Here is a 15,655-nt window from a genome sequence, read left to right as displayed (position 1 = left end):
CAACCCATCAGGTCTAGGGAACTTGTCGGCCTTTAGCCCCATTGGTTTCCCTGGTGCTTTTTCTCTAGTGATAGTTATTGTATTTATTTCGTCACTCCCCAACCCCCCCACCCCCGCTTTTGCCCTTTGATTATTTAGTATTTTTGGAATGCTATGTATCCCTGCTCTTTACACTTGAAGAATTTCCTGCTCTTTACACTTCATTGTAATTTTTTTTTTAAACACCAGTATCAATCTTATACTTAACAAGCTATTTTTAAGAAAAAGAGAAAAAAAGACTAGAGACCTAAACACAAATTCATTCTGGAATGTAGATCAACAGGTCCAAGACATTTACCATTAATTTCTCCAGTGCTACTTCTTTACTAACACTAATTTATTCTGGTTTCTTATTCTCGCTGGTCCCATGGTTCTCCAGTACCTCAGAGGTTTCTTTGTATCATCCCCTGTGAAAACAGAAACGTTCTCTTCCCTGCCATTTCCTTATTCCCGATTATCAATTCTCCAGTCTCTGCCTGTAATGGACCTACATTTTGGATTTGCTAATGTTTTCCTTTTTACACACTTAGAGCAGATTTTAAAGGCGGCCTTGTGATGCAGTGGGTAGCGTCACCACCTCTGGGCCAGAAGCTCTGGGTTCAAGTCCCTGCTAGGACTTGTTGGCCATGGGAGGTGTGTTTATAACATGGCCAAACATGTTGTTTATCAGCCTGTAAATCCTTTGGATATGCCTGATGGCAGGTATTAAGAGTGGGAGTGTTTCCTGGTCAGCAGCCATACTGCAGAAGTCAGCAGCAAACCACCGCAGTACCTTGCCAAACAGCATGGGCCAATCGCATTAGCCCATGGTCGCCAATATCCCTTTCAGAGCATGGTATCAGAAGAGAGGGAGAGTTAGAAGCTTTTACAGTCCGCTTTTTTGTTTCTCGCTAGTTTACTGTCATATTCTACCATCTGCAAGTTCCCTTTCAAGTCACACACCACCCTGACTTGGAAATATATCAACTGTTCCTGCACTGTTTCTGGGTCAAAATCCTGGAACTCCCTTCCTAACAGCACTATGGGTGTACCTACACCACATGGACTGCAGCGGTTCAAGCAGGTAGCTCACCCCCACCTTCTCAAGGGCAATTGGGAATGGGCAATAAATGCTGGCCTAACCAGCGATGCCCACATCCCATGAAAGAATTTAAAAAGCCTCTGTTATTTCTGGGACCTTGGCCACTGTGTTTCCTACATTATGACAGTTATTACACCTCAAAATGACTTCATTGGTTTGAATGCTTTGGGAAAGCCTGAGGTTGCAAAATGCACTCTCTAAATACAAGTCTTTTTCCCTGTTCCAATATATCGGAGCTATGACGCTGAGACAAGCAAATGGCATTATTAAAGATTATTCTGGAAGAGTTACTTGCATCTCTTCTCAACTCGAATTTGGTAAACAACATTCCTAATGTTTGTGGAGATTGTAAGTCAGTGACCTGGATTATTATTTCATGTTGCTTTGCTTATGTACGAGTTTATCTCTGACTCTCACTTAAACAGAAGAGCAGATTAAATTCTGAAGGAGGACACGTGAAGCTGTTCATGGTGGATCAGCAGAGAATCACTGCCCACCTCTCCGCTCCTGGAATCCCCTCCGTCTTCAGACTCCTGAACCAATGTGTCTCACAACCCTCCTGACTGGTACTAGCTGACCAAACAGGAATGGGCAACGTGTCTGTTGAAGGATTGAGAGATTAACTGTCACACTGGTCAGAATGAGGGACCAGTGGTGACGGTGACCGGCAATGTGATTTCTTTTGGTGATTGGAGCGGAGGAGAATCATCCCTCTTCTTTGCAGCAAACCCCACCCCCCCACCAAACCTGTGTGTCATCCCCTTCTTATACCACTAGTCTGGTCTCTTGTCCTCACCAGGCTCACAGCTTTTTATGTTTAAAAGGGTTTGCTATGTGTCAGCTGTACTCTTCTCTACCCCTCCATCATGAGTCAACTATCCATGGATGGCCATAGGGACCAAAGACCTGGCTGGTCCTTCAGATACTAAAAGTAGATGTGCAAATCTGCTAGGATTGGGGACGAGAGCACTTATGGGGTAGTCATTACAGTCGGTTGGTGAAGGATAGAACTAAAGCCAATCTTTGCATATATTTATAAACATTTATTTACAGTTATACTGTGCAACAATACACTTCCTAAACCAACAGCCAAAGTTTCAGTCTGTGTTTACTTATAGGGGCTCAAGTGAGACCCCAGTTAATGCCCAGCGCCTGCAATCAATTAAACACAATTAATATTCAATTAATAACTAGGAGGATGTCCTAGGGGCAATGGGGTAATGGTGATCCTGGGGTGTCTAGGGGTTCAGGAGCAGTAGAGAGAGACACATGGAAGGATGGAGTTGACAAGGTGGAAAGGTCATGGTCTGGCAGTTTTGATGGAGGTGGAGGAGAATGACAAGGACGTGGCAACACAGATTGATGGTCAGGCTGAGGAAATGTAGCCCACGTTCTCCCAGCTGCTGTGCATCTGTCAGGTTCCCCTCTGTCTGCCATTTCTTACCAACACCTTCACTCATTTTATCAGCCATGCTCAGTGGCAGCTCTCTCCCCTCTGATCCTGAAAGTTGAGAGTCAAGTTATACTTCAGAGATTTGAGCACAAAATCATGGCCAACATTCCAGTGCAGTACTGAGGGAGTGCAGCGCAGTCAGACATGCCGTCCTTCAGATATCATGAGGACCTGTCCACCCTCTCAGATAGTTGTAAAAGATCCTGTGGTGCTATTTTGAAGAGGAGCGGGAGAGTTCCTCCCAGCATCCTGACCAATATTCATACTTCAATCAACATCACTAAAACAGATTGGCCCAGATCTTCCGTTTCCGTGTCATACCCCGGAGGTACCCTGGATGATAAGCTGGAGGACCCTTTGGTACAGCAAGGACTACATGGGAATTGCCCAGGAAGTTTAAACACCTGTTGGGCAATTTACCCTCTGCCTGGAACCATTTGAAACTCCGATTTAAAGTCAGAGACTTTGGATGCTTCCGACTCACTTAGCAGAATAGTTACCCAGGAGGAGTTAGAACTATTAAGAACAGTTCTAACTCATGGGTAATTATACTAGTGACCCCCCGCGACCCCCCCCAAGTCCCACCCCAACTATGCCCCTTTACTTTTTTTTACCTTTACTGACTACAGTGACGGGCCCACAAGGCAAAGTGTCCGTGGGGCAGGAGCTTAGACCAAAGGAATCAGCAGCAGCAGCCGCGATGCTATTGGATGGGAGGCCTGATAGTAACCAATGGCAGATTTGATGTAAGGGATTAGAAGTCATGCAGGGGAGGGGGGGTGGGGGTGGGGCGGAGGGGCGAGATATTGAGAATGTCTGGAGAGAAGGGGAAGGAGATGGCGAGTGTTTGGGGCTTACCTTTGATGCAGTCTTCTGGTACATTGGAGGTGAGAGGACCACCTTACGATAGAAAGTTAAAACTGGGTGACTAAGTATAAAATAAGCAACCAGAATAAAAAGATGCTTAAACACAACTACTGACAACGAGTGCAGGCTCAATGCTCATCAGGTCCATAACAGACACAAGAAATGCTATTATAATGATATACGTAGGCAATCATTCTGTGACAGTACACTTGAAACACATGAACACACACTGTGCCTCCACAGTTAGCCAGAGGGCCAATGCATCACAATAGAGATCAGTACAGCTTAGCTCAGCTTCTCCACTCTGCTGAGATCCTATCTCGGACAGGTCGCACAGATCTGCTGAGAAACAGTGGCCATGTTCTTTTCCACAGCTGGTAAGGAAATCTTTCACCCAAACATTGAAACAATCAACGAACAGCATCTTACCTATGGCTTGAGCAAGAGCGATGACGACCTCTTGGCAGGTCGTGACCTCCGTCACGCCACACACAATGCGCTGGACTCCATCCACCCATACCTTCAGCTCCATTATATACCGTCAGCTCATCCTCATTGCCCAGCAAATGCGGAGGTGGCAGGCTGGCACTCACCAACTGTAACACATGATGAAACAATTATTACACATGACTCTACTTACTTTATAGAATAGCTACCAGAACTCTAATTACAGGAAGATGTCAACTGCCATACATTAAGGACATTCTTGAATTCTGAAGTGGTAGAAGGTGCAAGTTTTTAAAAAAAAATACCTTCACATGATGTGGGCATCACTGGCTGGGCCAGTATTTATTCCCCATCCTTAACTTCCCTTGAGAACGTGGTGGTGAGCTGCCTTCTTGAACCACTGCAGTCCATGTGGTGTAGGTACACCCACAGTGCTGTTAGGGAGGGAGTTCCAGGATTTTGACCCAGCGATAGTGAAGGAACAGCGATATATTTCCAAGTCAGGATGGTGAGTGACTTGGAGGGAAGCTTCTAGGTGGTGGTGTTCCCATGTCTTTGCTGCCCTTGTCCTTCTAGATGGTAGTGGTCGTGGGTTTGGAAGGTGCTGTCGAAGGAGTCTTAGTGAATTCCTGCAGTGCATCCTGAGATGGTACAAACTGCAGCCACTGGGCATCCATGTTTGTGGATAGAGTGCAAATCAAGCGGGCTGCTTTGTCCTGGATGGTGTCAAGCTTCTTGAATTTTGCTGGAGCTGCACTCATCCAGGCAAGTGGGGAATATTCCATCACACTCCTGACTTGTGCCTTGTAGGTGGTGCATAGGCTTTGGGGAGTCAGGAGGTGAGTTACTCACCACAGGATTCCTGGCCTCTGACCTGCTCTTGTAGACATAGTATTTATATGGCTAGTCCAGTTTAGTTTCTGATCAATGGTAACCCCAGGATGTTGATAGTGGGGGATTCAGTGATGGCAACGCCATTGAATGTCAAGGGGCAGTGGTTAGATTCTCTCTTGTTGGAGATGGTCATTGCCTGACACTTGTGTGGTGTGAATGTTACTTGCCACTTGTCAGCCCAAGCTTGGATATTCTCCAGGTCTTGCTGCATTTGGACATGGACTGCTTCAGTATTTGAGGCATCATGAATGGTGCCGACAATTGTGCAATCATCAGTGAACATCCCCAGTTCTGAGCTTATGATGGAAGGAAGGTCATTAATGCAGCAGCTGAAGACGGCTGGGCCTAGGACACTACCCTGAGGAACTCCTGCAGTGATGTCCTGGAGCTGATATGATTGACCTCCAACAACCACAAGCATCTTCCTTTGTGCTAGGTATGACTCCAACCAGCAAAGAGTTTTCCCTGATTCCCATTGACTCTAGTTTTGCTAGGGCTCCCTGATGCCACACTTGGTCAAATGCGGCCCTGTGGTCAAGGGCAGTCACTCTCACCTCACCTCAGTTCAGCTCTTTTGTCCATGTTTGAACCACGGCTGTAATGAGGTCAGGAGCTGAGTGACCCTGACAGAACCCAAAATGAGCATCAGTGAGCAGGTTATTGCTAAGCAAGTGCCACTTGATAGCACTGTTGATGACCCCTTCCATTACTTTACTGATGATTGAGAGTAGACTGATGGGGCGGTAATTGGCCGGGTTGGATTTGTCCTGCTTTTTATGTACAGGACATGCCTGAGCAAATTTCCACATTGCCGGGTAGATGCCAGTGTTGGAGCTGTACTGGAACATCTTGGCTAGGGGCGCGGCAAGTTCAGGAGCACAAGTCTTCAGTACTATTGCCGGAATATTGCCAGGCCCCACAGCCTTTGCAGTATCTAGTGCCTTTAGCCATTTCTTGATATCACGTGGAGTGAATTGAATTGGCGGAAGACTGGCATCTGTGATGCTGGGGATCTCTGGAGGTGGCCGAGATGGATCATCCACTCGGCACTTCTGGCTGAAGATTGTTGCAAATGCTTCAGTCTTGCTTTTTGTACTATGTGCTGGGCTCCCCCATCATTGAGGATGGGATATTTGTGGAGCCTCCTCCTCCAGTGAGTTGTTTAATTGTCCACCACCATTCACAACTGGATGTGGCAGGACTGCAGAGCTTAGATCTGAACCATTGGTTGTGGGGTCACTTAGCTCTGTCTATCACTTGCTGCTTATGCTATTTGGCATGCAAGCAGTCCTGACATGTAGCTTCACCACGTTGACACCTCATTTTTAGGTATGCCTGGTGTGCCCTCCTGCACTCTTCATTGAACCAGGGTTGATCCCCTGGCTTGGTGGTAATGGTAGAGTGGGGGATATGCCAGGCCATGAGGTTACAGATTGTGTCCGGGTACAATTTTGCTGCTGCTGATGGTCCACAGCGCCTCATGGATGCCCAGTCTTGAGTTGCTAGATCTGTTCGAAATCTAACCCATTTAGCACAGTGGTAGTGCCACACAACACGATGGAGGGTATCCTCAATGTGAAGGCGGAACTTCATCTTCACAATGACTGTGTGGTGGTCCCTCCTACCGATACTGTCATGGACAGATACATCTGCGACAGGCGGGTTGGTGAGGATGAGGTCAAGTATGTTTCTCCCCCTTGTTGGTTCCCTCACCACCTGCTGCATGCCCAGTCTAGCAGATATGTCCTTTAGGACTCGGCCAGCTCGGTCAGTAGTGGTGCTGCCGAGCCATTCTAGGTGATGGACATTGATACAACATGATACAAATGTAAAATGACGCCGTCATCTCTATCTCCTTTAAAGAAGCTCTCATCACTCCTCAAAGGATTAACCCTTGATCCCACCATCCTTGCAAACTACCATCCCATCTCCAGCCTCCCTGTCCTCTCCAAATTCCTTGAACGTGTTGTTGCCACCCAAATCCATGCTCATCTTCCCGAGAACTCCCTGTTTGAATCTCTCCAATCAGGTTTCCTCCCTGCCACACAACTGAAACAGCTCTTACCAAAATCACAAATGACATCCTATCTGACTGGGACGAAGATAAACTTTCCCTCCTCGTCCTTCTCAACCTGTCTGCAGCCTTTGACGTGATTGACCACGCCATCCTCCTCCAACAGCTCGCCACTGTCATCCAGCTGGGTGCGACTGCACTCACCTGGTTCATTCTGATTGATCTAATCGTAGCCAGAGCATCACCCACAGTGGCTTCTCTTCCCACTCGCACACCATTACCTTTGACGTCACCCAAGGATCGATTCTTAGCTCCTCCTATTTCTCATCCACTGGCTGCCTCTTGGTGTCATCATCGAAAGGCAGTGTTAGTTTGCACATGTACACTGACAACGCCCAGCTCTATCTCGCCAGCACCTCACTTGGCACCTCTACTATCGCTAAATTATCAGACGGCTTATCAGACATCTGGTACTGGATGAGCAGGAATTTCCTCCAATTAAATATTGGGAAGACTGGAAGCATTATTCTCAGTCCCCACTCCAAACACTGTTCCCCAGCGGCAAATTCCCTCTCCCTGGCAAAGTCTGACATGAAGCCAGTCTGCTCACAATCTTGGTGTCACATTTGATCTGAGGCGAGCTTCTGACCTCCTACTCACACCATCACGAAGGCTGCCCATTTTCACCTCTGTAACATCACTCGACTTTGTGCCTGTCTCATCTACAGCTAAAATCCCTCATTCATGCCTTTGTTACCTCTAGGTGTGACAATTCCAAGGCACTCCTCGCTGGTCTCCACCATTCTACCCTTCATAAACATGAGGTCATCCAGAACTCTGCTAACCATTTCTTAACTTACACCAAGTCCTGTTCCCCTACCATCCCTGTGCTCTCCGACTTACACCATTGGTGATGGTGTCCTCAGTTGTCCAGGCTCCAAACTTTAGAATTCCCTTCCTACACCTCCCCGCCAAACTATCTCACACCCCTCCTTTAAGATACTCCTTGAAGTCTCTCTCTTTGACCAAGCATTTGGTCATCTGACCTAATATCTCCCTATGTGGATCAATGTCATATTTTTTTATATAATGCTCCTCTGAAGCACCTTGGGATGTTTCATTATATTTATATAGCACCTTTAACATAAGTTATTGTTGTTAATTGGAAATTATTGATTGTTTGACTCTACGTTGATGTTTAAATATTTGCAAAATCTTGCCCCTCAAGAAAACCTGAAATTGAAACAATCATCAAAGGTGAAGATAAACAACCACAGGGAGGATTGCCCTGCCCCTCTCTGAATAGTGCTTTCGGATCTTTTACATCCACCTGAGGGGGCAGACAGGGCCTCAGTTCAATGCCTCAAAGAAATGCGGCACCTCTGAGAGTGCAGCACTCCCTCAGTGCTACACTGGAGTGTCAGCCTGGATTATGTGCTCAAGTCTCTGCAGTAGGACTTGAAATCACGACTGCCTGACTCAGGAGGGGAGAGTGCTACCCCATTGAGACAAGCAGGCATAATTCTTTGGTCTGCTTGTACCAGGGGAGTCTGGGATTTGGACACCTAATTATGAACCAACATGAACATTGCGCTGATCAAAAGGACAGGAATATAAATCAGGGTTGGAGGGACCTTGGAGCTCAGTGGCCTTTCTGCTCGAGTTCCTGGAGTATGTATCTTCCTACTTCATCCTTGCCTTAACCTGACTCGAATAGAAAACTCTTTTTTTGCAGCTCACAGGAAAACAATTACTGGCCTTAAAAGGACACATCTCCCTTCTGGCCTTAAAGTTCAATTCACCAGCAGTCAGTCAGTATGTGCCAACTCTTGCCAGCTACAAGTCAACTTTGCAGCCAGTATCCTCTGGAAACCAATAGTTATGATATTATTGCACTCAGTCAGTTCAAGAAGGCCAGGAGACCCTTGGACACATTTTAAAACTGGCACTTGACACTGCCAGATGACAAGGCTGAATCAAGTGGATCAGAAGCAACTAAAGGTTAGGCTTGAGGATCAATATTCGGACAAGAAACAATATCGTCCACAAAAACAGAAAATTGCTGGAAAAACTCAGCAGGTCTAACAGCATCTGTGGAGAGAAAAGAGAAAAACAGAGTTAATGTTTCGAATCCATATGGCTCTTCTTCAGAGCATGTTACACGGACTCAAAACGTTAACTGTTTTTCTCTCCAGAGATGCTGTTAAACCTGCTGAGTTTTCCCAGCATTTTCTGTTTTTGCTTCAGATTTCCAGCATCCGCAGTATTTTGCTTTTAACAATATCGTACAAGTTAGTTACATTAATGAGTAAATGAAAATGTGATTAACCAAAACATTGCAAAAAATATCTGCTTCCCACCGCACCCACGAATGCATCCCCAGCACTCACCTACCCTGCCTGCCTACTACATCCACCAGTGCAGCCCACCACATCCACCAGTGCAGCCCACCACACCCAGTATACCACACTGTACCCACCAGCACAACCCTGCCAATGCAACCCATGGTATCCACTAGTGCACCACCTCACCCACCAGTGCAGCCCACCACACCCAGTATACCACACTGTACCCACCAGCACAACCCTGCCAATGCAACCCATGGTATCCACTAATGCACCACCTCACCCACCAGCATACCCCACCACATCTGTTAACACATCCCATGACACCCGCCATGCATCCTATCATGCCCACCAGCACAACTCATTGTGCCTGCCAGTGCAACCCATGGCACCCACTAGTACATCCTGCCAGCACACCCCACGATGCCCACCAGTGCACCACACTGCGCCCACTAACAGTGCCTGCTAACGTTAGCACAAACAACACTGAACAAATACATTGCGATTCTACATTACAAAACTGCAGAACAATTAAGAAGATCAGCATGCATTACTGGTGATTTGTTACATTTTTTTATATTGGAAAAGGATGACGAGTGTAAAACATGCTGAAGTTTAAATTCCATTCCATGGAATCCCAGGAACTCAATATATTCAAATTAAAACGTTGGTAGCACATCCTGAACAATAGGGCAGTGGTCAGCACTAATTAACAGGGAACCAACAAGCCAATTTTAACTGTCATTCGCAACTTAATAACAGGCCTCATCCATCAACATTGTGAAAGGTCTCGCTCACAGGACCAACTGCTTATTAAACCAACAAGTTAATTTCAGGGTGAATCCTTTTGGAGTGATATTAATTAACTGGGGACAATGTTGAGGGATGCACAAGATGTAATATATTTGAAGCAACTCAAAGTTTTATGTGAAATCAATGTGTCAGCAATTTCAGACTGCTGAACAAACTACATCAATAGTGATCAGAGAAAAAGTTCTGATTGCAAGCAAAACTGTCAGGGACCAACAGCACTGGGGAATATAGCCTTTCACTTAAAGCGATATTTGAACTTGCTGCCTTCCGAGATTCTCTAACTTTTTTTATTCATTTATGGGATGTGGGCGTCGGTTGCTAGGCCACTATTTATTGCCCATCCCTAATTGCCCTTGAGAAGGTAGTGGTGAGCTGCAGTCCATGTGGTGTGGGTACACCCACAGTACTGTTAGGGAGGGAGGTCCAGGATTTCAACCCAGTGACAGTGAAGGAACGGCGATATATTTCCAAGTCAGGATGGTGAGTGGCTTGGAGGGGAACTTTTAGGTGGAGGTGTTCCCATGTATCCGCTGCCCTTGTCCTTCTAGATGGTAGTGGTCGTGGGTTTGGAAGGTGCTGTCTAAGGAGCCTTGGTGAGTTCCTGCAGTGCATCTTGTAGATGGTGCACACTGCTGCTACTGTGGTGCAGGGAGTGAATGTTTGTGGATGGGGAGCCAATCAAGTGGGCTGCTTTGTCCTGGGTGGTGTTGAGCTTCTTGAGTGTTGTGGGAGCTGCACTCATCCAGGCAAGTGGGGAGTATTCCATCACACTCCTGACTTGTGCCTTGAAGATGGTGGACAGGCTTTGGGGAGGCAGGAGGTGAGTTATTCCCGGCAGGATTCCAAACCTCTGACCTGCTCTTGTAGCCACAGTATTTATATGATTTTTTTTTTAAACGACAATGAGGAAGGAAAACCATATGACCAAGGAATATATGGAAAACTGGAAATGCACTGAATAGATGGACCAGGAATGGGTTTTAGCTTTTACTGCATGTTCCATTAAACTCATTCAGCACATCTTCAATCAAAAGTGTTGTTCCAGCACAACTAACAGATTTAAACTGCACCTAAATCTCCAGGCCTTCACTCTTATCATTATCTACACAGAACAGGTCAATGTCTTCGCACTTATGGTGCTTTCAAACTTTACAGCGCATGCACTTGTGTGAATGACTATAGGTGGTGCAAGGGCACCCAGAAAAGTAGCAAACTTTTACAATTGTGGATACACCATCTAAAACCGAGTGCTCCCATTGGTGAAATGACAGGCTCTCTACAGGAGGAGATTGACCCTTTTATCTCAATCCCATCAATTGCCCGATGTCATATTATCACTGTGGGCTGGATTTTACAGGAGTGTGGGGGGGGGGGAGCTAGTGCCGGTGGTGCAGAGTCCTCACCTCCCCGACCGTAACATCCACGGGCATCCCATTGACCCGATACCCAGCTGCTCATGGCGATATTACACTGATTTAGGGTGGGACTTCAGAGAAGTGAGTTCCTGCAGACCATCTACAGGATGCACTGCAGGAATTCTCCATGGCTCCTTTGACAGCACCTTCCAAACCCATCTAGAAGGACAAGGACAGCAGATAGATGGCAACACCACCACCTGCAAGTTCCGCTCCAAGCCACTCACCATCCTGACTTGGAAATATATCACCATCCTTCACTATCACTGGGTCAAAATCCTGGAACTCCCTCCCTAACAGCACTGTGGGTGTACCTACACCACATGGACTGCAGCGGTTCAAGAAGGCAGCTCACCACCACCTTCTCAAGGGCAACTAGGAGTGGACAATAAATGCTGGCCCAGCCAGCGACACCCACATCCCATGATTGAATAAAAAAAAAGTCCGGGCATTTTGGACTGGACTGCCTGACAGACCCCAGCAAGGAGGTGAAGGGGGTGGGGAGTGTGTTTCAGAGGCTGGGAGGGGAGGGCAGGGATGGTTTAAGGGAGGGGTACAATTTTGGCAGGGATGCCTCTGACGGGCACAATGAGGTAGCCCCCTTCCTGCAGCCATGCAGTTAGTGCTGCCAGGCTGCCCACTTTGCTTCTGACTTCCTCTGCCACATGTAAAACAGGGGTGGGCAGGAAGGAAGCGGACAGCCACTATTTTATTTTATGCGCCCCCCCCTCCCCGCCTTCAAATAGGCTGGGGAGGGGCGGTGGGTGTAAAATTCAGCTCGACATGCGAGTACCATGTGCCTCAGTCATTTCTGTGCTGCAAGAGGTGAAGCAAACTATACTAAAGTCAGTGTTAAGCGCACAATATGTTAAGCACAGTCTCTAACCACCAAAGGGAAATAGCTCAGCAGACACCCCCCCCCACCCCCCTAACAACATATAACTTAAGTCAGTTGAAATGTTAGTGAAATTTGAGATACTGGATATCCATCATCTTCAAATCTAGATGCACAAATCCTGCAAGACTTGGGAGAAGAGGGGAAAATAAGTAAAAAGAGTCTCCAGATGAGGCAAAACTCCAGAGAGAAGATATCTTACTGTTGACAGCAAGTTATGCAATGCTCAATACTTGGCCTCACAAGAGTACTTTGTTTTGGACTGGAATTCAGAGGGGAAAGGAAAGGACAAGGGAGAAACTTAAGACAATATCCCCTCATTGTTGGGTTCTTAAAACCTCAAAGTGGTTCGGAACTGGCTGTAAGTGTCAGTTGCAATGTCAAATGAAACAGCTTTTAATGTTTTCTGGTGTGTGTGTGTGTGTGTCACGATCATACCCAATGCCTAAATATGGCAGTAGGGATGTGAGTTTTTAAAGGTTTAAGATCCACATGGTCAACAGACACTCTTTACCACTGGCACTAAGGACTGGAAAATTGCTACTAAATTACCTACTAATGCACACAACATGCGTGTCCGACATTCTTTGGCTGTTATATTTCCCAAACAACACCAGATATTTACTATCTTAAAGATTGAAACCTCCATAACGATCGTCCTTACTAACGTATTTTCCAAGCAAGAAATGAAGTCTGGATTCGGTTAAACAAGAAACCCCAGGATAAATCGGTGTACTTTTGACAAGTTGATCAGACACAACTAAAGGGAAGAGCTGAATTTTCAGCCAGGTCTATCCACCATCTGGGCTAGAATATAACAAATAAAAGCAGCAGTTTTACTTTTATTTTACTTTTTTTTTTAAAAAAAAAGCGAAAACCATCCTCGATGAGCCAGCAGTAACTGGAATTAACGCTGTATTACGGCATGATCAAGTTTCCTTACCTACCGGGAATAGAGTGCTTCCTTCTAACACCGGCTCCAACTGACTGGCAGTAAAGAGGCTCCGGGCTAGCCCTGGGTAACTCAGCTTTCTGTCGTTAAACATTCCATTGTCTGGACTCTCTGTGCTGGCTGCTGCTGCTGCTTCTACTACGCTGAGTCTCCATATCCCTCAGGGCGGTATGTCCTTCATACTGCTCTGCACTGAACTAAACTCAAACATCGGGGGAGGGGAGGCGGAGGGTGGTGGGGGTGGAGATACGTTCTGATGTGGTCAATGGAAACGACAACGAGAGACCTACCTTGTGAGGCTTAGCAGGGACAAGCCCACCACTGCATCATTCTGCGGCTCCCTCACCCCACCCCCCCAACTTTTTTTTTTAACCATCCGGAATTTTAAAAGAAAACAATAAAGTGCAAGTTAGAAAGTCCAAGTGACAGAAATAGAGGGGCCAGGTTACTTAACGGCCACTTGCTGGGCCGTACAGTGCAAAGGAATAGCTGACATCAGCTGGTTGATGGAAACTGATCCTATTTGCATGGTAATGGTGTCAGAACTGAAGTTTGATGAGCCAAGCTCCGAGCCAAATAAAGTTCGTTTCCTGTACTGCAACAGTTATGACAACTTTTGAAAGTTTTTTTTTAAATCTCGGAGTTAGCAGCGAACTCCAGTTCTGACACCAATAATGTGCTCTTGTCCACACCACCATCGCCAACCCCCATTTCCTTTGATTTTTAAAAGTTTCCAGCACTTTAATAAAAGTGACAACTTTGAAAGCCTTAACGAAAATGCTCTGTTTCTTTTGCAGGGAGTGGGGTGGGTGGGCGTCCGTGTGGGAAAGAAACTAAACAATGCACAAAGACCTGATGATCCAAGAGTAAGGCTGACCAGTTCCTGGTATGTAAATGTTTACGCATCGAGACAGTACTATACATCTTAAAAGGGGCCCTCACAGGGAGTATCCAGAGAAGGCGCAGCTCCTATAACAGCCTGTTCCCAAAACCCATTTCAGTCCTTAGCACACCACTGTGCCTCTTCAGCCAGTCTTGTACCAAAGCAGCCAAACTGCGGCAAGACCACATCAACTTCCCCTTTGGCAGCAAGGCTTCCCATTGTTTTCAGAACTAAACATAAGCAATAATAAGATTCTTTCATTTAAAGTGGCAGCCCTCAACTCGACACCATTAACTCTCCCCCTTCCTCCTCCCCATTTACTGTACACTGGTCAGATTTCTCACAACACATTAACCAGACTGTACCACTTTAAAAACACAGTCCGATCCCACACTGAAGCCCACTTAGGTCCATGGCTGAAACCAACCGGAGCTGCGACACTTACAGTCAATCCCAAGTGCCGGAACTTTAATAACTTGGATCCAGCTGCGGTAAAGATCATTGTTAAGCGTTGCCAACCCCCTCCAGCACTTCCCTGGAGTCTGCAGTCATTAATCTCCTGGGCACTGCCAGGAGCAGCCCAGGGGAGAGTGGGACACAGGGGTATTGGGTAGAAAGCGGTGTACATTCTATGTGCTCAGTACGCATTACATTATTCTCAAGGGGGAAAAGAGGTTGTTCGACCCGCTGTTGGAGGCGGGCGAGTCACATAATGAAACCACCGGCAATGCATCCAGAGTCGGCGGCCCTGATCACAATATCGAGCACGTGTTACTATAAATCCTTTAAAATGCATGGAAAATTAGACATGTACACCAAGCACTGCAACACAACAGGAATGTTCCACAGGTCCATGTTTTCAACATCAGTGATCATCAAATCGACGGAATTTGCCTCGCCCTCACAAAACCTACTTCGGAAAATCTCTGTACACACAGAAGAGCAGCTCACAATGAAATATTACAGCAGCTGAAGGGCCGAAGGGCCTTCCTTTCAGCTGCATGACCTGACTCTTCGATGAAAGTTCCAACTTAAATGTGAAACAAAAACAAAATGCTGCAACAACTCAGCGGGTCTGACAGCAGCAAGTGTGGAGAGAGACAGAGTTAACCCTCCGAGTCTATACGACTTCTTCAGAGCTAAGGGAGTAAAAATGTGATGAAATTTACACTGTTTAAGGGGGGTGGGACAGGTGAAGCTGGATAGAAGGCCAGTGATAGGAGGAGGCAAAGGAGAGATTGACAAAGATGTCATGAACAAAAGGACAAAGGGGGTGTTAATGGTAGTGGTGAGGGCTAAAGGAGGTGTTAAGGTGTTTAAATCGGTATCTGCTAGCACTACAATGCATTTGTGTGGGAGAGAATCTTACAACAACAGGAGGCCACTTGGCCCACAGTGTCTACACCAGCTCCTGTAAGGAGTATCCAATTAGTCCCGCTTCCCTATGCTTTTCCATCAAAACCTGGAAACATTTTCCATTTCAAATCTATATCCTTGATTTTTTTTTAAATCTTGTAACCTGTGTATTATCAGTTCACGAGATTTCATTTTTCAGGC

The 15,655-nt window shown here is 46.4% G+C and overlaps 1 protein-coding gene across 7 annotated transcripts in view; it reads right to left on the bottom strand.

Moving 5' to 3' along the window:
• Window positions 1-15,655, bottom strand: part of rassf8b (Ras association domain family member 8b) — a 124,648-nt gene that overhangs the window by 23,221 nt on the left and 85,772 nt on the right. For 4 of the 7 annotated variants that reach the window (XM_078553662.1, XM_078553656.1, XM_078553658.1 and 1 more), the window contains one exon: window positions 3,870-4,036. In XM_078553662.1, coding sequence (XP_078409788.1) covers window positions 3,870-3,972 — 103 coding nt within the window. In that variant the 5' untranslated portion in view covers window positions 3,973-4,036. Of the gene's footprint in view, window positions 1-3,869; window positions 4,037-13,206; window positions 13,423-13,505; window positions 13,763-15,655 lie in introns of those variants that run through there. The other 3 variants (XM_078553660.1, XM_078553659.1, XM_078553657.1) reach the window with 3 other exon arrangements.

Source organism: Cetorhinus maximus, chromosome 12 (genome assembly GCF_964194155.1).
Source record: "Cetorhinus maximus chromosome 12, sCetMax3.hap1.1, whole genome shotgun sequence".
Taxonomy (NCBI): domain Eukaryota; kingdom Metazoa; phylum Chordata; class Chondrichthyes; order Lamniformes; family Cetorhinidae; genus Cetorhinus; species Cetorhinus maximus.
Note: the sequence above shows the minus strand (reverse complement) of the source record. Positions and strands in the feature narration are given on the sequence as shown.